The sequence below is a fragment of the Rhinolophus sinicus genome, chromosome X (genome assembly GCF_036562045.2).
Source record: "Rhinolophus sinicus isolate RSC01 chromosome X, ASM3656204v1, whole genome shotgun sequence".
Lineage (NCBI taxonomy): Eukaryota > Metazoa > Chordata > Mammalia > Chiroptera > Rhinolophidae > Rhinolophus > Rhinolophus sinicus.
Window position 1 is genome coordinate 74,877,591 of NC_133768.1, and position 27,078 is coordinate 74,904,668.

Consider the following 27,078-nt stretch of genomic DNA (forward strand, 5'->3'; position numbering starts at 1 on the left):
GAAGTAGTCAGACTTCTGATGAGTGTGACTTCTCAATTTGTTCATAAACAACAAACTAAAATTGAGTTCTAAACCCAATTTCCCTTAGAATTGATTGTTTTTATCTGAGTTCATAGTAATGATTATTATAAAAATGATTTTTGGCCTTTCAAACTGTCACATGTGCTGTTTTTATTTTAGTGGTGATAATTTGGTTTATATACAGATGCATGAAAATGAGGTTTCAGAGTATTCTTTTATCGAATTAAAGTTTAACTTGAAATAAGTTAGTGTAATGCTTTAGTTTATTGATATTTCTAACAATTTTGCTATTTTTCCTTTTTGTTAATGATGACATTGGGCCTTGGTGAACTTTCATCCCTATCCAGGTCCTACAGGTTAGCTCCTTAACTCTAAAATAGTAACTGCATGAAGTTTGAAACTTTTTTTTTTATATTTTACATATATTTATATGTATGTGTATATATAATTATATACACAGATATATGTATATAACTGTATCTAATGTTATCAAATGTTTGAATATATTTTAAGAGCATATATGCCAATTCAGTTCGTACATGTTGATCTAGCTCTGAAAGTTGTCAGGAACATGTAGTGTCCAGCGCTTCTGTCTATTGGAAGAACCAAAATTACTTATTTAGGAAAACTTATTTAACATTTTAAAATGCATGTATTGTATCATATTTAGTTGAAAATTTATAATACCCAAAAGTATGTTGTATAATATTTTTACCTTTAGAGTATATTTCTAATTTTTGCTTTTATCTGTTGCTGTAAATGAAACTGAACTATCCTTCAAAAAGGCATTCTTTTTCAAACAATAATGTGTATTACAGATCCTACAAATATGAAAATCTTGACTTGCCATATTTCTTGTAATTTTTCAAACCATCCCATCGTCACATTTTGGCTTGTCACAAATTTATAAATTCTACTCCTATGAAAATGGACTAATAGGCACAGAGTAAAAATAAATCAATGCAACCTGTACATATTAGAATTCCCTTAATCTTATTTTCATCATATGCATATACATAGTACACACCAAAGAACAGTTACCAAGAGCTATCCAATGGACAATTGCTGATTCATAGGAAAGATGTTCACCTAGTCAGGAGTAAAAAGCACCACAAATATCTGAATATGTTTATTATTATTCAAGTTAAATAGCTCTTTTCACATTTTTAAGGAGGAACTAAAAGGGGGAAAGTATACTCCTGAGTTTTGGTCATTGGGAATAACAGGAAATTCTGTGTTCTTATGAATTTAAGATTAATAATTTTTCAAGATTCTTTTTAGGAAGCCATCTACCTCTATCTGAATTGATTCCCTAGTTTCTTACTCCCCCCCAAATCCCATTATTTCATAGAACTATGGAGTATCCAATCTTGAGGGGACCTAAATTTTACATTTGTCAAAGAGTTTACTCACTAAGACACTTGTTAAAGATGGCAAGCCAGATTTTATTCAAGGCTATTGCAATAGAGGTGAGAGACTGAGCTCAACTCTGAATACCACAAGGACATGTGAGGATTTATAGTCAACTAGGAGAGTGAGGGAGTCAGTGGATGAAAAATTATTAAGAAGAGACATAGGTGAAATCTTGCTAAACTGACCCAATAGAATTCTTGCTAAAGGTAGGCCAAGGACTTAGATATTATGGACGGGGGTTGAGGAACTTGATCAGATATCAATGGGGCAGGGGCACTCCATAAACTGATTTAGCAGGATTCTTGCTAAAACTGAACTCAGCAGACTGAGAACAAGGCCCAAGGATGAGGCTTAGTTGAGAAGAAGGCTCATAGGAGTTTACCCAGGGAGGGAGTCTTTGTTACATATGAGAAAACTGAGGTCCAAAGAGGAACTTACTCAAGGTCATACTGTTAGTTACTGGCATAGCTGGGAATCTGACTGAGGGCTCCCCAGTGCTCAGTTAAGTGTCTGTTCTACTAGTAACATGTATCATCCTTCCACAAAGGCAGTAGTATGGCATGATGTTTATGATCTGGCCTTTTATTCTACTTGTAAATATGATAAGTGATGGAGCAAAGCTGTGCTGCCATTTTAGGAGACTCTTAGCCATTGCAGACTGGGCTCTGCTTCCACTTTCTTGTTTTGTGTTACCTCAAGATCCCCATCAACCCCTACTAACTGCTTCTTGTTTTTTCTAAATGGATGTCATCAGAAAGATTAAGACAAGTGCATGCTATATAACTGTCGCTAAGATAAAGAGAAGACTAGGTTATACTTTGAAGCAATTTTGAATCCTCCCATCTGACTTAACATAGAAGTCTGCTGCCTTGATCACTTCCAGACTTCACTATCAACTAGAAGATTGTTTTCTTCTGAGGCACTAGACTATTTTCAAAGAAGAAAAAAGAAAGTACCCTCATTACTTTAAAACCAATTTGACAACTTCTTATTTACCAGATGTACTCTAAATTACATGTTGTAACCTGGTATCTACAGTGTTCTCTTTGCAACAGTTGAATACTGCAACCTTAAGTGAAAGCTGGATTTAAAATTTACCAATCAATTCATCAGTTTATCTTTACTTATTACCACTTATGTACAAGATTTTGGGTTTTTTATTTTGTTTTTCAGTTAAACTTTGTTAGGTCATTTTGAGAAGTAATAGATTGAGAGCCTCATGTACAAAATTGACTTGGCATATAACTCATTAAAATGTTACCTTTTAGCTATTAAAGTCTTAGAAGTTTTGCTATGATATGATTCAAAGTTTTCCTTGTTACATACTCAGACCAAAATATATTTCAGTGACATATTTTTCTACGAGTTCTTGTTATTGGTTCTTCTACATCAAACACATGTATAAAATGTCTTTACTCAAACTCTGAATTATCTTAGGTAGCAATTTTAATTTATTTAATTCGTGTGGCCAGGCTCTGCTTACAGTGTTGTCTTGAGTCAGTTTGCTGTATGTAGTGTAGAAACCATTTAAATAAACAGAAGCCAATTTTCAGCTTTCTAAATTTCAAATTATAAAATGTTTTAAAAGTTTTATACTAGGCAATAATGGTAATGTTTTATGTTTATATGACATTCCACATTTATATTATATAATAAACATTTACCATAAGCCCCTAGAGGGCAGAGTTTGGGTCTGGCAAATTTTTGTGTTCCCTGTAGCAGCTTGCACATGGCAGATATCAGGTCAATATTTTAAAAATTGAATTTGATCTTTAAAACAACTCTGCAAGGGAGGTTAGGGCAGACACCACTATTCCCATTTCGTGAGTGAGAAAAGAATCTCAGAGAGACTGAATTCCCCCAAATCCCATAGATATAAGTAGTAGAGCCAAAAATGGATCCTAGGTCTTCTAATTCCCAGGATTCAGTGCTTTAGCACAATTTATTCTCTGCTAACCTCAGTGTTTATAAACCATAGCAAGATTTGTAAGAAAAGGAAATTGTGTTTATAGTCAATTAACATTAACCAAGAGTCCTATTTTAGGTTTTTTATCTTTTTATTTAATGATCCTTCTTTTAATAGTTGATAGCCTGATTTAATATGTGCATTGAATAATAATAAAGTAAATGTGATATTTTCTGTTGTTTGGGGTGGGATATTGCATGCCAAAATATTTAAAAGCACCACTTCACTGCTGGTCTTCACATCTTTGGAAAATTCGACTACTTTCCAGTTCAATGGTAAACAAATATAAATTGGCTTTTTCTTTTTGAGTAACTATTTCAAGTAGTAATGCACAGAAGAAAGCCTCTTGGTGAATAATGAGAAAAATCAGAATGTGGCTATATAGAATGATTTTCAAAGAAGACAAACAGAAGTATAGTTGGTAATGGCCATTGTATACTTGTGCTTTAGTTTCTCTATTTAGTCACCTATGATCTTTGTATTTTTGTCTAATGGGGCCTTTTAATTAATTATCCTTGGAGCAGTCTGAACATATCAAGAAATTTGCACCTCGTGTTTTTACTAAAGGATGGCAGAGGCCAAGATAAATATTTATCCAAAATTACACTTTGTTCTGAAAGGAATGAAAGGCTATCAGTGAAATAGTACTAGCTTGCCAATTTTAGTGTTTTGAGATGCTAACTTTTGTAAAGCCACAGTAGCGGTGTTAACATGATGCCTTGAGTAGAATTTTCCAGTTTTTTGTATTAGTGAAAACTAGCAGCTTGTTTCCTAGAATAAGCTCTATTTGAAAATGTTTGGCTCTCTATACTCCTATATGGTTCTGTTTGCATACTGAATATACTATAGGAATAAAATATGCTGGCAAAGAGGATTATTGTTTAACTTGTGCTACAATGTGAACCACTTCTAACTCGTAATCTTATTTTGTACTGTGTGATGTCTGATACTGCTAACATCGATCTTTTGGCTTTGGTGAACTCTGATCTTCCCAGGTTTTCAAGGTTAGACTCTTCACTGGTCAGTTCTCTGTTTTCTTTTTTTCTTTTTTCTTTTTGTTAATGCTTTGTATGTATGATAGGAAAAATGCACCTTTTTTGCTGTAATTCAGAAGTCATTGAAGAGTGCTGTTTTTCTCAAATACCCTGTTTCCCCAAAAATAAGACCTAGCTGGACCATAGCTCGCAGGCGTCTTTTGGAGCAAAAATTAATAGAATACCGGGTCTTATGTCATATGAGACCCGATATTTTATATTACATTACATTACATTACATTACATTACATTACATTACATTACATTACATTACATTACATTATAAAGACCCGGTCTTATATTATAGTAAAATAAGACTGGGTCTTATATTAATTTTTGCTCCAAAAGACGCCTTAGAGCTGATGGTCCGGCTAGGTCTTATCTTCAGGGAAACATGATACTACCTGCTCTGGTAATTTATCATTTTGGTGAAGGTAATGTGACTTGTTTATAATCAAGTTTGAAATGACATTCGGTCTTTGTAATTTGAATTATTTACAATAGGTAAACCATATATAAAAACCTGTTGAATTTTAAATAGAAATACACTTATATTATCTTTAAGACTGCATTAAGATATTTAGGTAGGCATCCGGCCCATTTGTAATCTCTGCACATTGATTTTATTTTCTTGAATTTTTGCTGCCTGAAATTGCTCTGATCTGTTTTCATGGCTATTTACCATAATAGAAGATAACTGTTGAATACTGTTAAAAATAAAACTTATATGTTCCTTATGTCATTATCAAATCATTATTTAAATTTGAGGGATTCTAGAACAGCAGGTCTGAATGAATAGCATATAAACTTCCCAATACTTCGTTTTAATTGCAAAAAGAGCAATGTCCGTAACATGGCTAGCATTTTTTTTTTAAATGATAACAATGTTCTGATTACTTTTCAGACTGGGGAAGAGGAACATAAAATATTCCTTGTCATTATTAGACTGATTCACAGATAGTTTATTTTTCTTTTAATAAACTGATTAGCTACCTGATTTCTAGTCCAAATTATACATTACAGATGAAAATAGCAATTTTGCTTAGAAAATACCATCTAGGGGGTTTTAAATCAGCGGTTGTTTTTTGTTTGTTTGTTTAAATATAAACTACTCCATCCCTTTCTTTATGATTGGGAAGCGAATTTCTGAGTGTGTCTGTCTGGTTGCTGGGCTAGGGTGACTATATGACTTAAATTGTTTAAAGATAAAATGATTGTTTTATTGTTGTAGACCTGCTTCCTCTTTCTCATGTGCCATATAGTGTTATATTATGAAATAACATAGAAATAGTTGAAAGATTTAAAAAAGGTTCATATTTTAAAGATATAATTAGAGCCATAATAACAATAATTTTTAAAAACCTCTTACACAATTCTTAATCTGTGCCAGGCACTGTGTCAAGTAATTTATACATATTACTTCTTTAATCCTGGGAACAACCTAAAAAAGTAAGTTGTTCCTAGTTTAAAGTAAGAATTTCCATTTTAAAAAGAGAAAATTGATGCCAAAGACTTTAATAAACTTGCTAAAGTCAAGCAGCAAATGATTAATGGAGATGGGATTCCAACCCAGCGTTCTAGCTCCAGTATCGCATTGTTAATCTGTATGCCATGCTTCCTTGTTAACATGTAGCCATTGATTCTGGTCTTAAGAGAATTGGAAAGAGAACTAAAACCCGAATTTTATTTCAGATAAAAAAGATGACTCTGTTTTTTTTATTGGGGAATATTGGGGCACAGTGTGTTTCTCTAGGGCCCATCAGCTCTAAGTCATCCTTCAATCTAGCTGTGGAGGGCACAGCTCAGCTCCAAGTCCAGTAGTTGTTTTCAATCTTTAGTTGTAGGGGACACAGCCCACCATCCCATGCGGGAATTGAACTGGCAAACATGTTGTTGAGAGCTCACACTTTAACCAACTGAGCCATCCACCCACCCCTCTGGAAGCTCAGCAGTAGCTCATTGTCATCAGTCTAGTTGTGGAGGGCTCAGCTTACTGGCCCATGTGGGAATTGAACCAGCAACCCTGTTATTCAGAGCTCACACTCTAACCAACTGAGCCATCCAGCCACCCAAAAAGATGACTCTTTGTGAAGGATGGCAACTAGACTTTTGGTGATGATCACTTTGTAATATATACAGGTATCGAATTACAGTGGTGTACACCTGAAACTTATATAATATTCGTGTGTTTCACATAGACGGACAATCAGCTCTAATGTGATTCTTAGAGCAAAAATTAATATAAGACCCAGTCTTATATTATAGTAAAATAAGACATGGTCTTATATTAATTTTTTTACAAAAGACACATTAGAGCTCATTGTCTGGCTAGGTTTTATTTTCGGGGAAACACGGTATATACCAATTTTACCTCAATAAAATAGATAACCCTTCGTCTATATGTAAGCATGGATTCAGTATTTTAAATTCACATGCCTATGATATTTCCTTCAAAAATAATTTAAAATGGATTTTTTAAATTACGTATCTTCCTTTTTTTGTTGAAACCAATGAAAAACTAAGATTATTAGAGGAGAGAAAAGGTATAAGGGCTAACTATTGACTGTTCATTATTTAGGGCTTTATAATTATTTTCTTAAGGCAGAAGTACTTAGTCTCAGCCTCAGCCACTGCTGAGCACTCTGCAAGCAAGTTGACAGCTATTTCCCACCTAGTGACAAAAGATGTGACCATTGATAAGATCTTGGTTGCTTGATGGATGTGATATCTATATTTAGAAAGAAAAGTTAAAACATAGTATAAGGAAAAGAGCTTAGCAAAATTCCATTTTAAATTATTTATTCACAAGATATATGCAGAATTCTTTACTTTTCTTCAGAAATATTTAAAATGTAAAGACTCTGAAAACATTGTTAAAATAAATTCAAAAGTGCTATATTGAATCAATGAATTTCTCACACTTTAAAATATTCCCATGTATTAAGCATGTCACTAAAATGAAATTAAACAGTTTGCTTAAGTAACTATCTTCATTGCATAGTAATAAAAGCTCAATAAAAGTAACTACTTCCAAGTAATCAATTTGATTTTAATCACATTCAGACAAATGGTTTGGATCCCTGATTGCCCTATAGCAGTGATTCTTAAAGTGTGATCCAAAACCAGCAGCTTTATCCACAGGGCACTTGTTTATCTACAAGGCATTTACTAGAATGCAAATTCTTGTGCCCATCCCCAGCCTTAATGAATCTGAAACTCTGGGGATGAGCCCAAGAATGTGTTTTAGCAAGCCCGCCGGGGGATTCTAATACATTTTCCAATTTGAGAACATTGCTCTATGGTGTCTTTTTCCTTTGACTTAAATCAAACACTTAAGTATTACAAAAGCAATCTTTATTATGTTCTGAGTCCTTTCTTTAGATACATACTTATTGTATTTAATATATAATAACACACAAACTGGAAGTATCTGGAAACTAGTGTTAATAACAACAACAAAAAAGCCCAGTTTACATTAGAGAGTCAGCATAGGTCTATGTGTTTCAATATACTCTGGATTTTATTCTGCAAACTAATAGAATTTAGGTCACTGATATTTTAAAAGCCTGACTTTTATTCTACTTTTATGCTATACTAACATGTGGTCATTTGTTGTGCATTATCAAGGTCTACCAGGTCCAGAAGGTCCCCGGGGTCTCCCTGGGAATGGAGGTATTAAAGGAGAGAGAGGAAACCCAGGTCAACCTGGGCAACCTGGTTTGCCTGGTTTAAAAGGAGATCAAGGACCACCAGGACTCCAGGTAGGATGTGGGAGTAGATATTTGATGGGAAAGGGATGTGGGTGTTCACAATCAAAATGAGTATTCTATGGTGCATTATTTTAATGAACATTTACTGGTCAAGGCTCTGTGCATGGTTCACTGGTGAATTACAAAGAAAAAGACAAGTTTCCTATCTTCTTCCAACTGAAGGGACTTTGCTACCTTTTGTTAAAGAGTTCCTCAAAAGATAATTTACCTGGAGTTTTTGGTATGTATAGTATTTAGATTTGCAAAACCTTCATTTCAGTGAAAACAAATTTATAAAAGGAGACATATATCAGAGCATTGCGTGTGGAGGAGTGCACTCATAGAGAAGTAATTATGGTGCGTATGGTTATTTCAGACTTTGAAGTTAGATTGAATTAGGGTCAACTTTCAGCACCACTGCACACTTCTGCTTTGTGTCTATGGGGAAGGCAAATAGACACTTTGGGTTTCTGTCTTCACCAGTAAAAAGAGAATAATAGCACATTCCTGCACCTATATTCATGTGAGTTCCACCTTGGTTTGAGTGACCCAGAAAGTCATTAGTTTTATGGATCCTCAAAGCTTCCTCCATTAATTCAGGAGGATTGTTAGATTTGGCAGCCAACACAGTTCGGGCTCAATCTTTGAAATCTGGGGCTGCTTTATATAGCAGAAAAAAAATCTAAAGAAACAACCCTTAAAGCTTTCCAACAACTAACAGGTTTTTCTCATGTCATCACTATTTTTCTAGACACCTAGACTTAAAATTTAGTCTTCTCTTTATCCATTCTCTACTGTCACTCCCTATCTCATTCATTTTCCACGTATTTCCAGTTGACATGTAACTATGCCTGATTCAAGACTGCCTGATGCCAATATTTTATCAATCTGTTATCAAGTTCTATTCATTTTCTTTTGTGCAATTTATTAATAGTTCTTACATTTGTACATTTTTTAGTTTTTTATTTGGAAATAACATTAAGTTTATAGAAAAATTTCAAGAATGGTGAAAAACCTCCCATGTATCATTTACTTAGATGAACCAATTATTAACGTTTTGCCCCATTTGCTCTCTGTATGTTGTGTGTGTGTGTGTGTGTGTGTGTGTGTGTGTGTGTGCGTGTGTGTGTGTGTGTGTAATTATAGATTTATATATATTTTTTTCTGATGAAACATTTGAGAATAAGTTGTATCTATCATGCCCGTTTACCACTAAATACTACAGTGCATAAATTTTCCTAAGATTAAAGCTATTCTTTTATATAACCACAGTATAGTTATCAACTTCAGGAAATTGAGCATCAATATAATACTTTTATTTCTACTTTACATATTCAAATTGTGTCACCTGACCTCATAATGCCCTTTATAGCATTTTCCCCCTCCAATATAGGATCCAGATCAAATCATAAATTGCATTTAACTATTATATGTCTTTACTATTGCTTAATCTGACAGTTTCTAAACCTATTTTTTTCTTTCCTGATCTTGACATTTTTGAAGAAATGTAGCCCTCTCCCATTTAAAAAAAAACAGAATATTCCTTCTTTTGTGTACTATTTCTTCAGGATTTGCATCCCTAGCTGGAATACTATATGAGTGATGTGTCCTTCTCTGATATGGAGGCCCACGATGTTTATCTGCCCCTCGTTGGTGATCTTCATTTTGATGACCTCATCAAGTTGTTATGGGGTTTCTCCACTGTATGGTTAGTTTTCCCCCTTGTAACTGATAAGCAAAACTACAGGAAGGGACATTAAGATCATGCAGATATACTGCTCCTCATGAAAATGCCCCCTTAGATTTAATATATATTTATGATTTTTGCCTAAACCAGTCAATACTGGGATAGTTGCAAATGATGATTTTCCAATTCTAGCACTACCTCTACATATACCAGTAAACAAGAGCCTCCATTCTCTTCAATTTATTGTCCATTTATTATCAGTATGGACTCATAAATTATCTTTTTTTAATAACTTATAATCTTTTAAACTCTGATTATGTATTTTGATGCTTAAATTGTCCTAGATTTGGGAACCCCTTCAAGCTGGATCCTATGTCTTTCTGACATGCCGCTCTTTTTTTTTTTTTTTAACATTTTCTCACATTTTTGAGTAATAAGATGTACCAGGCTTGCCCCTTTTCCATTCCTACTAACTAGAGCTTTGTTGTCCCACAGTTATTCTTCCTTTAGGTCCATTCTAGAGATATCTCCAACTCTTCTTTCCATAGTTTTCCTGGCCCTCAAACCCAGTTAATTAATAGGCCCTACTATATTTTTTTGCTAATTCTTTCAGACATTATCATTTTTGCACTTGTGATTCTAACCCAAGCACTTATCACTTCAGGGCTACACTAAAAAAAGAAGTGTCTTTGCTAATGATAATAAAGTAATAACTACCATTTATTAAGTACGTACCCCATGCCAGTCAGTTTTCTAAGTACTTAATATAAACTATCTCATTTAACCTTTACAACAGTTCTATGAAGTAGATACTATTGTTTTCTCTATTTACATGTGAGAAAGCTATAAATCAAAGAGATCAAATAATCATCTCAAGGTCACACAAGCTATTAAGAGGTAAAATTTGAATTTGAATCCTGGAAGTTTGACTCTAGAGCTAGTGCTGTAAATCACTATGCAATACCACCTATTCCCTCACTCTCCCCTGCCACCCCCCATTTTTTCTAAAATGAATGATTTTATTTTTTCAGGGTAATCCTGGCCGGCCAGGTCTCAATGGAATGAAAGGAGATCCTGGTCTCCCTGGTGTCCCAGGATTTCCAGGTATTTGAAGGGATATTTTGAGGTTACCCCTTTATAGTAAATACATTTGGGACAAGATACCCATTTTCTGATTTGGCTGGGTAAAGGCTGTTGTCCTGTTGCTTTGCTGTGCACTTGTATGTACCTTCTTTGCAGGCATGAAAGGACCCAGTGGAGTACCTGGTTCAACTGGCCCTGAGGGGCATCCAGGCCCTATTGGCCCCCCAGGTAAGACTTATTCCTGTAGCTAGTTATACATGATACTTAAATGCACTGAAGAATTTGAAAGTTTGCAGTCCTCCCTTCAACCAAACTTTCAGAGTCTTAGTCCCCAACAACTGAGGAGAAATAAACAAAACTCTTTCTCTATTTACTAACCTCTCAAGCTCTCTATTTTATTTAAAAAATATTGAGAGCAGACCTTTTATGTTTAAGATAGATGCAGGACCAACAAAAATGGCTCACTTAGATTTTTATTGGCTATTATACTAACTTTCCCATGTTCAGTTGAATAGATCACAAGAGCAAGTCACATTAAGTATGGTTGTATATTTTTAATATGAAAATAGTTTTGTTTTTTGGTTTTTTTTGCTGAGAGACTTCTACAGTTTTCCTATAAACTGAAATAGAGCATCTGCTAAATTCCCTTATTGCTCTAGTGGGTCCCTCGACAAACACAACAAACAAGAACTACAAATGATGCTAGAATCAGAATGGACTTCTCAGTAAATAGAATTGTCTTCCCCTGACACCAGTGTTCACAGATTTGAAATGAATTGTACTTTCTAGTAACTGAGCCATGCTTCAAGGCTTGAAAATAGTGACAATATGCCTAATATTTTCATTGACCTGAAGAAAAAATATTTTTCAGTCTTCTGGGTGAGATAATGATAGTTTCCCCAAACATGGCAACATTCTAGTACATGTAACTTGTTTCTCTCACACCAGTTCTTATTCTGACTTTAGGTTCTTTGGCATCCATTCCTTCTGACCTTTCTCTTCCCTACCTTCAAATTTTTGTGTTTTGCCTCTTAGGTCCCCCTGGATTACCTGGTCCTTCAGGACAGAGTATTATAATCAAAGGAGATGCTGGTCCTCCAGGGGTCCCAGGCCAGCCAGGATTTAAAGGTCAGCCAGGACTACCAGGACCTCCAGGATTACCAGGTACCTTTGCAGATCATCTTTTTAAGCCTTATTTATTTGAGAACATTTCCTTAATTCTTCTTTAACTTGTCAGAATTTGTCTCTGACAATAGGAGTCTCAGTAACTTGTTGAATACCAGACCACCACAGGTCTGATTTCCTCTTTTTGTATTTAATTTTAATTTCTCATGCCCTAATTTCTTTTAGGCCCAGTCCAATTTCATCTAGCTCCTTTGGGTATTCTAATTTGAGTGATTAGGTTAATATTGTTAAAAACACTGTAATGAAATTAATTTGCATTTAAGATCTGGTACCTCCTCTATCCCAACTAACCAGAAGGATACAAGGCTGATTTCTTGAGCCATCAATTCTCCACTGTGAGGCCTCATGATTTTTAAACTAAATCCTTTCTAGTTGGCCATTTGACTCTATGCTTACAGCCAACTTTGCTTATTTTAAAAAGCTGGAAAATAATTTCAGTCTTTCTCTCTTAAGTGACTGAGTGACAATCTTTCCATAAATAAAATGTACCGGGCAGTAACAGCCTTAGTTATGATAGCATATATAACAAAAGTTGGGCTTTGCACTCCTATCTTGTTCTAAAGGCAAAGAGAACACAACTGACTGTCATAGTATGGGAAACTCCACAGAGGCAAATGGATTGTTTAAAAATGATACTAAATCCTTGTTTGCTTCTTTTTTCCTGGGTTTTAGCTATTGCTTTATTTATCTGGATTAAAGACAAAAACCAGATTATGAATTATGTGACACTCAAGGACCTTAAATTTCATAAATCTGTCTGGATGTTGAATTATTCTACATCCATTTAGAAACCTTATTTATTTTTTCCTGTAGGTCCAATTGGCCCTCCAGGAGATCCTGGACGCAATGGACTCCCTGGCTTTGATGGTGCAGTAGGGCGCAAAGGAGACCCAGGTCTCCCAGGCCAGCCAGGTGAGACAAGTAAAACACTGCTTGTGATACTAATCTTTAAGTCTGGGAGACATCTGGACATATGACCTCCATTTGGAGCTGTGAGAGCCTCCTCTTGAGAGAGGACAGCTAGCTGGTGAATCTATTGCTGGGCAACAGATACAAGGAGTTGTGCCAGTATAAGAGAAGCATAGAAAGGATGGTTTTATATATGTGTTTAGAGCACTGGAAAACCCAACTCTTCCTCAAAATGGGGAATTTCCAGGTATTCACTGTATTTACGTGTTCTGATAATTTTCAATATGTATCCTGTGACCATCTTGAAACTATTGTGAATCCTTCCACATTTGAAAATACCACAGTAGAGTACAATTTCCCCCATAAAAAATATAATTGCAAAGTTGAAGTGATCTCCACAGAGCTTTGAAACTCATAGTACCTTCGTATATTGAGATGACAAATTAATATACAGGGTGTTTTAAAAGATTTTTTATTGGGGAAGGGTAACAGGACTTTATTGGGGAACAGTGTGTACTTCCAGGATTTATTCCAAGTCAAGTTGTTGTCCTTTCAATCGTAGTTGTGTAGGGCACAGCTCAGCTCCAGGTCCAGTTGCCGTTGCTAGTTGCTGGGGGCGCAGCCCACCACCCTTGCAGGAGTGGAACCAGCAACCTTGTGGTTGAGAGGACGCTCTCCAACCAACTGAGCCATCCGAGAGCTCAGCGGCAGCTCAACTCAAGGTGCCATGTTCAATCTTAGTCACAGGGGGCAGAGCCCACCATCCCTTGCGAGAGTCAGGGAGTCGAACTGGCAACCTTGTGGTTGAGAGCCCACTGGCCCATGTGGGAACCGAACCAGCAACCTTCGGAGTTAGGAGCACAGAGCTCCAACCGCCTGAGCCACCAGGCCGGCCCGATATGCAGGTTTTTGAGGTCACTCATTAATAGGTGCTTCTGATAATATTGTATTGGTATCTACTAGTTTCCAAACTGTACAAAACCTACTTACAAAAGGAATTTGAAACAATTTGCAATAAAAATACACTAAAGTAAGATAGCTATAATAGAAGTAAAATATTATAAACTCAATAGATTTTTAATATGTTAGCAACTCTAGATAATATAAATATAATTCTAAATAATATAAACATAAAGAGTTTGTACTGACTAAAAATATCAGTAGCAACAAGGCACAGTGATGAAACCTATGTCCTTCCTAGAACCAACACCATGTCATTTCATTAACTGTATTTCTAGGGAAAAAGTAAGTTAATGTCATCTTCATCACATATGAGCATTGCTGTGAAGTTTTTCCAAAATGAAAATCTATACACACAATGGCCAAAGGCCTGTATAAAAAGAGAATTTTAAAATGTCCTCAAATCAAGAGGCTAAATGCAGAAAGGGAACCAGTGGTAGATTGAAAATAGATACTTTCAAAAGGCTTCTTTATCCAATCATCTATAAAAGGGCACGTTGGTTGTTTCCATGTGTTGGCCACCGTAAATAAAGCTGCAGTGAACATCAGAGTACATATATCTTTACGGATAAATGTTTTCAGGTTTTTGGGGTAGATACCCGGGAGAGGGATTGGTGGGTCATATGGTAATTCTATTCGTAATTTTTTGAGGAACCTCCACACTGCCTTCCATAGCAGCTGCATCAATCTGCATTCCCACCAACAGTGTATGAGGGTTACTTTTTCTCCACAGCCTCTCCAACACTTGTTATTATTTGTCTTGTTGATGATAGCCATTCTGACTGGGGTGAGGTGATATCTCATTGTGGTTTTTATTTGCATTTCTCTGATGATTAGTGATGTTGAGCATTTTTTCATGTCTGTTGCCCATTTGTATGTCCTCTTTGGAGAAATGTCTCTTCAGGTCCTCTGCCCATTTTTTAATTGGGTGGTTTGTTTGTTTTCTTGTTGAGTTGCATGAGTTCCTTGTATGTTTTGGATATTAGCCCCTTATCAGAGGCATTGTTTGCAAAAATCTTCTACCATTCAGTTGTTGTATATATACACAATGGAATACTATTCTGCCATTAGAAAAGATGAAATAGTGCCATTTACAACAACATGAATGGATCTTGACATTATTATGCTGAGCAAAATAAGTCAGACAGAAAAAGTCGAGAACCATATGATTTCACTGATATGTGGTATATAAACCAAAAACAACAAAAGAACAAGAGAAACAAATGAGAAACAAAAACTCGTAGACACAGACAATAGTTTAGTGGTTGCCAGAGGGTAAGGGGGGAGGCGGGTGGTAGATGAGGGTAAGGGGGATCAGATATATGGTGATGGAAGGAGAACTGACTCTGGGTGGTGAACACACAATGGGATTTATAGATGATGTAATACAGAATTGTACACCTGAAATCTATGTAACTTTACTAACAGTTGTCACCCCAATAAACTTTAATTAAAATGAAGAAGAACATGACACACAAATGAACAAATAAAAACTCACAGACACAGACAATAGTTTAGTGGTTACCAGAGAATTTGGCGGGAGGAGGGTGGTAGATTAGGGTAAAGGGGATCCAATATATGGTGATGGAAAGAGAACTGAGTCTGGGTGGTGAACACACAATGTGATATATAGATGATGTATTACAGAATTGTACACCTGAAATCTATGTAGCTTTACTAACAGTGGTCACCCCAATAAACTTAAATTTTTTTAAAAAAACTGAAAACAACAAAAGAACAAAACAAACAAATGAAGAAAGAGAAACTCATAGACACAGATAATAGTTTAGTGGTTACCAGAGGGTAAGAGGGGAGGGGGGTGGTAGATGAGGGTAAAGGGGATCAAGTATATGGTGATGGAGAATTGACTCTGGGTGGTGAACACACAACATGATATATAGATAATATATTACAGAATTATACACTTGAAACCTGTGTAACTTTACTAACCTTTGTCACCCCAATAAACTTTAATTTAAAAAATATTAAAAGACTTCTGTAGACTGCCCTACCTATTCTCTAAACAAAAAATTATGCTGAGAATAATTCCCTGACAGATTCGAAGGAAAATGTTTTTCACCACTTAAATTGGCAGATTGATGATAACCACACAATTCCTTTCTTGATGAACAAAACTGCAGGCTGAAATTTTGTCATGGAGTTTGGACTCCTTTAGTACAGCAAGAGACTAGATAACATTGAAACTCTCCAAATAAATCTCACTTCTTCCCATCTAATATTCCATTCACCCCATATTTGTTTAGTGCCTAATGTCATCAACCAATCCCAGGAATTGGGATATATACATACACACACACACACACACACACACACACACACACACACACACAGAGGGTGCCAATAAAGTAAGATAAAATCTCTTAAGATAAAGGTAAAATCTCTTAAAATGTGTACACATTTTTTTTGCACCCCCGGTATATATACCTCTTTGAGGGCAGGGACCATATTTTATTTATCTCCACATCAGTGATATCTCACATCGCTTTTATAGACACTCTATAAATATTGACTATTAACTAATCAGGGCAGACGGGTGGCTCAGTTGGTTAGAGCGTGAGCTCTAGGGGGCTGCGGGTTCAATTTCCACATGGGCCAGCGAGCTGCGCCCTCCACAACTAGAATGAAGTAAACGAGCTGCCGCTCAGCTCCCAGGTGGCCAGATGGCTCAGTTGGTTGGAGCATGGGCTCTCAATCACAAGGTTGCCTGTTCGACTCTGCAAGGGATGGTGGGCTGTGCCCTCTGCAACTAGCAATGGCAACTGGACCTGGAGCTGAGCTGCGCCCTCCACAACTAAGATTGAAAGAACAACAACTTGACCTGGAAAAGTCCTGGAAGTACACACTGTTCCCCAATAAAGTCCCGTTCCCCTTCCCCAGTAAAATCTGGGGGGAAAAAAAAAAAACTAATCAAATGAGGTCATAATGTTTTTTTAATAGCCATAATAGTGGAACAGAGCTTACTTAATCTTGTATACTGATGATTCCATGGAAATAGGTACCCGTGGTTTGGATGGCCCCCCTGGGCCAGATGGATTGCAAGGTCCCCCAGGTCCCCCTGGAACTTCCTTTGTTGCCCATGGATTCCTCATCACACGTCACAGCCAGACAACAGATGCACCACAATGCCCACAGCGAACTGTCCGTATTTATGAAGGCTTTTCTCTCCTGTATGTACAAGGAAATGAAAGAGCTCACGGTCAAGACTTGGGTGAGATAATTGGCATCTTATTTCTTACTATGTATTTTGGTTTTGTTTTGAAAATCCTTTTGGGTTCCAGAGTAGACTTGGCCAAAGTGCATCTCTCTATGTCTCTATTCTTTTGGGGCTTCCAAATTGAAGACCATGTCCAGGGTAGCTAAATATATTCACTATGAGTTTTAAATAAATAATATTTAACTTTAAATTCAAAGCATTAATTAGCCTGCTATGAGGTACAATTTTTGGCCTAAAGCAAGGCATTTTGAAAAGGGCCACCTTTACTTTTCAGTGTAGCAGCTGCTTGAGTGGGCATGTTTATAACTAATGGGAGATAGTTTCATCTTCTCTGACACTGGTCTTCATCGAGTTGACAGATAAGTTCTGAAGACAATCTTGATTTCTAATCAAATAAAGTAAGGCCATTGCTTAATTATGCTTGTTTATAATTCCTAAATTAAGTGTCTTGGCTTCATAAAGTATTATCAGAGTAGTTTAAAGCTACATAAAGGATCATATTTCCATAAAAAATCCACATCATTTAATGTGTTCCCATGCCTCTTCTCTGTAATGGAGTGGACAGTTGGTTGATGAGATGCAGCTGGACTGGATGACTGTCAAGACCTCTTGCAAATCCCCAAGATTTCTTTTCTGGAATTTTGACTTTAGATTTGTAGTAACAGTTGTTTGACCTGGGGCTGCCTATTATAAGGATCACTATCCCCTTTGCCTCCATAAAGACATTTAAGAAGATATTCTGGGCTCCCAGTTTCTGGGGTCTCTGTGGTAAGAGGCCTCCTGAGGTTTTTTTAGCCGTACCATTCTGTGAAAACAGTTCTGCAGCAGTGGAGACCTCCAGAGGTCTGCTCTGCTTACTCTGTTCCCAGGGAATATGTTCACACCTGCCAATCACTTCTGTCCCACCAGAGTAGGCAAATCTATTTACATGGAAGCCAATAGTCACGGGTTATTTTGTGAAGCCAAATAAAGTGGGAGTTTACCCAACTACTCCCTTCTTCTTCTTCTTTTCATCTTTCCACTGCTACTTTTCTTTCCTTCTTTTGCTTTCTTTATGTAACATCTTCTTTTTCCAATTTTTCAATAAACATATCTCTGTTATGAAAATACTCTTTTTATTTTACTAGTTTCAGGTGCACAAGACAAAGCAAAATTAGACGTTTATCATTTATATCCCTCACACTGTGTGAACACCCCTCCCCCCATCCACTATCCCTCTGACATTGCACACAGCCATTACATTTCCACTGTCTCTATTCCTAATGCTGTACTCCGCTTCCTGTAACAATATACATACAAATATATAAATATATAAATATATAAATATATAAATATATAAATATATAAATATATATATATATATATATATATATATATATATATATATTTACATAAAATTATAGTTGGCATTCAGTATTGTTCAGCTTCAGTTGTACTGTGCAGAGATCAGGCATCTGCATCATCCCTGAGGTGGTCTCCCAAATGGGACACATGTCCATCAGATGCCCTACAACATCTTTACATTATTGATTACATTCCCCAAATTAATTTTCAAAACCCCGTGGCCATCTTGTGGTTACCGACTATTTTCTAAACTTCTCACCTTCCCCTTATCCCCACCCCCCGCCCCTCTAGCAACCCTCAGTGTTTCCTCTATGTCTACAAAACTGTTTCTGATTAGTTCATTCACTTATTCTTTTCTTTAGATTCCGCATATAAGTGAGATCATATGGTATTTGTCTTTCTCTGTCTGACTTATTTCACTTAACATAATGTTCTCTAGGTCCATCCATGTTGTTGCAAATGGTAAGATTTCTTTCTTCTTTATGGCTGCATAATACTCCATTGTATAAATGTACCACAGTTTCTTAATCCAGTCATCTACCGATGGGCATTTTGGTGGTTTCCATGTCTTAGCTATTGTGTATAGTGCAGCAATAAACATAGGAGTGCATAAAGATTTTTGAATTGGAGTTTTGGATTTCTCCGGATAGATACCTAGGAGTGGGATTGCTGGATCATAAAGTAGTTCCATTTTCAGATTTTTGAGACACCTCCATACTGTTTTCCATAGTAGCTACACCAATCTGCAATCCCACCAACAGTGCACAAGCGTTCCCTTTTCTCCACATCCACGCCAGCACTTGTTGTTTATTGATTTATTGATGATAGCCATTTGACTGCGGTGAGGTGGTATTTCATTGTGGTTTTCATTTGCATTTCTCTGATGATTAGTGAGGTTCAGCATTTCTTCATATGTCTGTTTGACATCTGTATGTCCTTTTTAGAAAAATGTCTCTTCATGTCCTCTGCCTATTTTTTAATTGGGTTGTTCGTTTTTTTGGAGTTTAGTTCAGTGAGTTTTTTATAAATTTGTGATATTAACCGCTTATCAGATATATCATTGGCAAATATCTTTTCCCATTCAGTAGGATTCCTTTTTGTTTTATTGATGGTTTCCTTTGCTGTGAAAAAGCTTTTTAGTTTGATGTAATCCCACATGTTTATTTTTTCTCTTACTTCCCTCGTGCGAGGGGATATATCAGTAAAAACCTTACTCCGGGTAATGTCTGTGAAGTTTCTTCCTATATTTTCTTCTAGGAATTTTATGGTTTCAGATCTTACATTTAAGTCTTTAAGCCATTTTAAATTTATTTTTGTATATGGTGTAAGGAGGTGGTCCAGCTTCATTGTTTTGCATGTGTCTGTCCAGGTTTCCCAGCACCATTTATTGAATAGACTGTCTTTACCCCACCGTACATTCTTGCTTCCATTGTCATAGATTAAATGGCCATATAGGCATGCATTTATTTCTGGACTCTGTATTCTTTTCCATTGATCTATGTGTCTGTTTTTATGCCAGTACCATGCTGTTTTGATTACTGTAGGCTTGTAGTATAATTTGATGTCAGGTATTGTTATTCCTCCCACTTTGTTCTTATTTCTCAAGATTGCTGAGGATATCTGGGGTCTTTTATGGTCCCATATAAATTTTAGGATTATATGTTCTATTTCTGTGAAAAATGTCATTGGTAGTTTGATAGGAATTGCGTTGAATATGTATATTGCCTTAGGCAGTATGGACATTTTAACTATATTAATTCTTCCTATCCATGAACATGGTATGTGTTTCCATCTATTTGTATCTTCTTTCATTTCTTTCTTCAGTGTCTTATAATTTTCTGAGTACAGATCTTTTACTTCTTTGGTTAAATTTATTCCCAGGTATTTTATAGTCTTTGGAGCAATTGTAAATGGGATTGCTTTTTAATTTCTCCTTCTGATGTTTTATTATTGGTATATACAAATGCAACTGATTTCTGAATATTAATTTTGTATCCTGCTACTTTACTAAATTCATCTATCAGCTCTAATAGTTTCTTGGTGGAGTCTTTAGGGTTCTCTATATATAGTATCATATCATCTGCATATAATGACAATTTTACTTCCTCCTTACCGATTTGGATGCCTTTTATTTCTTTTTCTTGTCTGATTGCTGTGGCTAGAACTTCCAGCACTATGTTGAATAGAAGTGGAGAAAGTGGGCAACCTTGCCTTGTTCCTGATCTTAAGGGAATGGTTTTAGCTTTTCCCCATTGAGTATGATGTTAGCTGTGGGTTTATCATATATGGCCTTTATTATGTTGAGATATGATCCTCTATTCCCACTTTCTTAAGGGTTTTTATCATAAATGGCTGCTGGATTTTATCAAATGCTTTTTCTGCATCTATTGATATGATCATGTGATTTTTATTTTTCATTTTGTTAATGTGGTGTATCACATTAATTGATTTGGATGTTGAACCACCCTTGCATACCAGGGATGAATCCCACTTGATCATGGTGTATGATCTTTTTAATGTATTGCTGAATTCTGTTCGCTAATATTTTGTTGAGGATTTTTGCATCTATGTTCATTAGCGATATCGGCCTGTAGTTTTCTTTTTTGTGGTGTCTTTGTCTGATTTTGGGATCAGGGTGATAGTGGCTTCATAAAAGTGTTTGGGAGTCTTCCTCCTTCTGGATTTTTGGAAGAGCTTGAGGAGAATAGGTGATAATTCTTTTTTGAATGTTTTGTAAAATTCACCTGTAAAGCCATCTAGTCCAGGGCTTTTGTTTGTTGGGAGATTGTTGATTACTGATTCAACTATCCTAGTGGTAATCAGTCTATTCAGGTTTTCTGTTTCTTCTTGAGTTAGCCTTGCAAGGTTGTATGCCTCTAGAAAATTGTCCATTTCTTCCAGATTGTCAAATTTGTTGGTGTATAGTTGCTCATAGTAATTTCTTAATTTTTTTTTTTTTTTTTTTTTTGTATTTCTGTGGTATCTGTTGTCACTTCTCCTCTTTCATTTCTGATTTTATTAATTTGGGTCCTCTCTCTCTCTCTTTTTAATGAGTCTGGCTAAAGGTTTGTCAATTTTGTTTATCTTCTCTAAGAACCAACTCTTGGATTCATTGATCTTTTGTATTGTTTTTCTGGTTTCTATTTCATTTATTTCCGCTCTGATCTTTATTATCTCCTTCCTTGTACTCCCTTTGGGCTTATTTTGTTGTTCTTTTTCCAGATCCCTTAAGTGTGAAGATAAACTTGATTAGTGATGTTTCTTGTTTCTTTAGGTAGGCCTGCAATGCTATGAACTTCCCTCTTAGGACTGCTTTCGCGGAATCCCATAGATTTTGGGTCATTGTGTTTTCATTTTCGTTTGTCTCGAGATAACTTTTGATTTCTTCCTTGATCTCCTGCTTGACCCATTCATTATTTAGTAACATATTATTCAGCCTCCATGAATTTGTGTGTCTTCCAGTTGTTTTCCTGTATTTCATTTCTAATTTCATAGCACTGTGGTCAGAGAAGACAATTGGTATGATTTCAATTTTCTTAAATTTATCAAGACTTGTTTTGTGGCCTAACATATGGTCTATCTTGGAAAATGTTCCATGTGCACTTGAGAAGAACGTGTATTCTGCAGCATTGGGGTGAAATGCTCTGAAAATATCGATTAAATCCAAGTGGTCCAATGTATCATTTAAGGCTGTTGTTTCCATATTGATTTTCTGTCTGGAAGACCTGTCCCTTGTTGTCAGAGGTGTGTTGAAGTCCCCTACTATGATAGTGTTACTGTTGATCTCTGTCTTTATGTCAGTCAATATCTGTTTTATATATTTAGGTGCTCCTATGTTGGGTGCATAGATGTTTACTAGGGTTATGTCCTCTTGTCGGATTGATCCCTTTATTATTATATAGTGCCCATCTTTGTCTTTTAATATTTTCTTCATTTTAAAGTCTATTTTGTCAGACATAAGTATTGCAACTCCAGCTTTTTTCTCATTTCCATTTGCATGAAATATCTTACTCCAACCCTTCACTTTCAGCCTGTGTGTGTCTTTTGATCTGAGGTGAGTCTCTTGTATACAGCATATACAAGGGTCTTGCTTTCTTATCCACTCAGCCACCCTATGTCTCTTGATTGGAGCATTTAATCCATTTACATTTAAAGTGATTATTGATAGGTACATAGTTATTGCCATTTTTAAATTTGTAGTTAGATTGTTTTCATCTTCTATTTACAGAAGTCCTTTTAGTATTTCTTGCAATGCTGGCTTGGTGGTAATAAATTCCTTTAGCTTATTCTTTTCTGGGAAGCTCTTTATCTCTCCATCAACTTTAAATGATAGCCTTGCTGGATAAAGCAATCTAGGTTGTAGGCCTTTGTTTTCCATCACTTTGAGTATCTCCTGCCACTCCCTCCTGGCCTTCAATGTTTCTGTAGAAAAGTCATTTGACAGTCTTATGGGAGTTCCCTTGTATGTAACCCTCTGTCTTTCTCTTGCTGCGTTTAGGATTCTCTCTTGTCTTTAACGTTTGCCATTTTAACTATAATGTGTCTTGGTGTGGACCTGTTTGGGTTTATCCTGGTTGGAACTCTCTGCACTTCCTGGGCTTGTATGTTGGTTTCCTTCATCAGGTTAGGGATGTTTTCGGACATTATTACTTCAAATATGTTCTCAATCCCTTGCTTCCTCTCTTAACCTTTTGGTATTCCTATGATGTGTATATTGTTGCGCTTGATGTTATCCCAGAGGTCTCTTAAACCATCTTCATTGTTTTATATTCTTTTTTCTTTTTGTTGTTCTGTTTGGGTGATCTCTGCTAACTTGTCTTCTAAGTCGCTGATTCGATCCTCTGCCTCATCTAACCTGCTGTTAATTCCTTCATGTGAGTTCTTTATTTCAGCAATTATGTTCTTTAGGTCTAACTGGTTGTTCGTTATGATTTCTACATCCTTCTTGATGTCCTCTTTAAGCTCCTTAAACATTCTTATCATCAGTGTTCCGAACTCTGTCTCTGATAGGTTTGTTACCTCTGCTTCATTTGGTTCCATTTCTAGAGGTTTCTTCTGTTCTTTTATTTGGGACATGTTTCTTTTTTCCCCCATTATGGTTGACTCTCTGTGTTTGCTTCGATGTATTAGGTAGATCCCCTGGAGTTCTTCGTTCTTGCTGGGTTATCTTATGTAGTATGTGTCCTTAATATTTGACTTGCACTACTGCGTTCTTCTCCTCTGCATGTGCTCCAAAAGTGACTCTTGTGTTGTGTATATTGTCCTGTTAAAGAAGATCTTTAATTGCTTTTCTCTTGTGAGTACGTAGGGTTTACTCCTACGCTGACTAGTTGTGAGAATTGGCTCTGCCCACCGCAGGGTGTTCTGCTGCGTGAGGGTTGACTGCTTAAATGTGGTTTGGCCTCTATGGGCTCTTGTGCCTGTAAAGAATCCCCTCTGGGTGTGTCACTTGTAGGTCAAACCCAGTAGTACTCTGGTTTGGTCTGGAGTTCGCCTCTGTGTATGTTGAATCTTGTGCCTCTTAAGCTGGGCCCTGGTAGGGCAATTTCAGAACAAAGGAAATCACCAAGCACAACAACAACAACAACAAAGAAAAAATCAAACACATTCACATGTAAAAAACAATCGACAACCCCCACTCAACACAGGCAAAGATATCAAAGATATAAAGACAAATCAAAACAGTACAAAAAGCAGCACCAGTCTTGGCTTAAGCCCACCAAGTAATCTCCAGGTTGCCCTCTGCTGTACCAAAGAGTCTCCTTTGTGTTGTGCAGGTAGATCCGGTCACCTGGTGCCCAGAGTGACGTTGGGACTGCAGATTTAGATGCATGGGGCTGAGGGGTCTGGATGGTAGTTTTTACAAAGCCAGTGCAGTTTCTGCCCTTGCCTGCACATATGCGCACTGAGAGTAGCACCACCAGCCCTGTGTCCAGTTCTCCTGAGTCTTAGGGCACTTCTTTCCTATGTGTGTGTGTGTGTGTGTGTGTGTGTGTGTGTGTGTGTGTGTGTGGCGAGCGGGAGATTTCTCAGCTGCTGAAAGCTGGGAGCTGCGTCTGCTGCCTATTGCTGATCCCTGGGAGTGCCTCTGCAGATGTAACTGCCCCGCCCTAGGCAGGCCAGAAAGGGTGGGGGCTGGGGACGGAAGGAGGGGTCCTCTCTTTCCCAGCCCAGCTGTGTCACACTCTTCCCGCAGGCCAGAAAAGGTGGTGGCTGGGGACGGAAGAGTCCCCTCTCTCCTAGGCCAGCAAAAACCACACTCCTCTCAGCCTCTTCCCTGGGCCAGGGGCACCCGCCAGTCTTTCCAGAGCCCGAGTGCCAAGGTTCCTCTGTAATCTGACACTGCTCCTCAGTTCAGGGGCCAGTTCAAGTCTCTGGAAGGGTGGGGGTAGGATTGGAAGAGTGGGGGTAGGGGCCTGGGTATGGAGTTTGTGTCCTTTGTCCGGCCTAAGGCTTAACTGGACGTATCAGCTGAGGTTATTGCCTCAAATGCTAGATATGCTGCCCCCGCGGTGGGAGAGGTCCGCTATGGGACACAGGACAAAGAGCCCACTTCCTGGCTTCCGCGCTCTCCTCCGTCCTGGGATCTCCTGCGTGTCTGCAGCCATGGATGTGGGCTGGATTTTCACAGGCACAGGTGTGGGGCAGATTTCCACAGCCTGAGGGTGCGGGCCAAATTTCTACAGCCACAGGAGCGGGGGCCGCGTCCCCACCACTACACTCCCTTCCTTCTTCCCCTGCTCGCCCAATTTTCCCCACCTGCAAGTAATCCCTGCGCGAGTCTCTTCGCTGTTCTGCGTGATGAGCAGAGAGTCCTTTGATGGGTTATATGTCCCGTTTGTGATAAGACCCAACGGAGAACTCAAAAAGTGTGCCCCACTTCTGCCATTCTTATGACGTCACTGAAAATACTCTTTTAAAAAAAGAAAATACTCTTATTCTTTTAGATAATTCTCTCTAGTCTTTTGCCCATAAAATTATTTTCCTTTTAGTCCATTCTTTCTTAACAGAGTCTAACTTATACCCATAATCAAGCTTCTAAACTTCAAATCTTTAACCCGTCAAGTCAGTAGGAACCATTAGAAGTGTTTGAGCACCATAAAATTAAAAAATGTTATGCAGAGGCACACTGTCCCCCAGTATTGCCCAATAAAGTTTATAGGAAAGAAAAAAAAGTGACATTTCCTTTAAAAAATGTAATACAGAGAAAAAATGGGATCTACTCACTGTAACTTTTCAAAATACAGGTATGTGGTCAAACAAGGGCTCTTGTAGATGCATTCATACTTCGTGGCTACAAACTGGCCCTGACTTGGGTACCATTTAGGCCTCAGACATGAGAAGGCCAGGATAGGCCCAAGATCCCAAGGGTGATCCTGGATAGCAGAGTCTGCTGGAGCTCACACAAGCATTAAATTGATGGCTGAGCGAGAATATAGGCAGCTATAACTTTGATGTTAAACAATCAGCTGATCAAATAAATACACAGTCTGTGTTGGATCATTGAAAGGATTATGGTATGTAAAAAGGAGGGTTGAAGAAACAGATTGAATACTAAAACTATTCTGTCTGGGAGAAAGAAAAAACATACTAAGAACTGTTAGTCTATTAAAGCCTTATAATTTTATAATATGGGAGGCATTGAGAGTTCAGGAGATCACCCTCTCTTCGAAAATTTTGAAACTATAACCCAGAATTCTGCATCATTATGGGCAGCCTACAGCACAGATGCAACCAAACACTCCTGATCTTATCCTTATGGGCTTTCTTTTTATATACCTCCTCCTTTTCTTTCTGAGATGAAGGATACTTCCAGCTCTGTCCCTAATTAGGCAATAATATTAGTTTTGTTTTTAAAGTTCTTTATGAGAAAGCACTTTCATATTTATTATTCAATTTGATTCTTACAACATGGTCAAGAAAGAATAAGACAAATATTGGGGTTTTTTCCCACTTCATACAAAGAAAAAAGAAAAAACTGGCTAAGAGGTTAAGTGACTTAGTCAAAGCCACACACTCAGAAACTGATGGAGATAAGAATTGAATCCAACACCTACTAATTCTAAATCCATTCGTTTTTCAATTTGTCATTTACTTTCACATGACCTTGCCTGAGTCAGTCACCTCTCTCTAAGCCAGTTCATTTTTTCTGAAAAAATATAAATTAGACTAAATCAATGATTTCCAACCTGGGGAACTTTGGAAAAGATTCCTATGCCCATTCCAAACTTATTGTATAAAAATTCCCAGTTATTCTGAAGATCCACCAGGTTTAAGAATTCTTGGTCTTTTACCAGTCATCTTCAGTCTGATAAGCATTCTCCTTTGGATACATGAGGAATTTCCAAGAGATACACATACATAATTTTAAAGAAATCAATTTTCAAATCTTCCACTTTCATATGTTCTTTCTCCTAAAGTTGAACTGCCAGTGTGTATGCTTTGGAGAATCCCCTTTCATCCTTTCACTATCACCCATCTTCCACCCTATG

General features: G+C 37.0%; 1 protein-coding gene across 5 annotated transcripts in view; it reads left to right on the forward strand.

Moving 5' to 3' along the window:
• COL4A5 (collagen type IV alpha 5 chain) overlaps positions 1-27,078 on the forward strand; it is a 373,394-nt gene that overhangs the window by 263,361 nt on the left and 82,955 nt on the right. For 4 of the 5 annotated variants that reach the window (XM_074323261.1, XM_074323262.1, XM_074323259.1 and 1 more), the window contains 6 exons: positions 8,062-8,195; positions 10,902-10,974; positions 11,110-11,181; positions 11,989-12,117; positions 12,952-13,050; positions 17,024-17,236. In XM_074323261.1, the coding sequence (XP_074179362.1) occupies positions 8,062-8,195; positions 10,902-10,974; positions 11,110-11,181; positions 11,989-12,117; positions 12,952-13,050; positions 17,024-17,236 (720 nt within the window). The remainder of the gene's footprint in view (positions 1-8,061; positions 8,196-10,901; positions 10,975-11,109; positions 11,182-11,988; positions 12,118-12,951; positions 13,051-17,023; positions 17,237-27,078) is intronic. The other variant, XM_074323263.1, reaches the window with a different exon arrangement.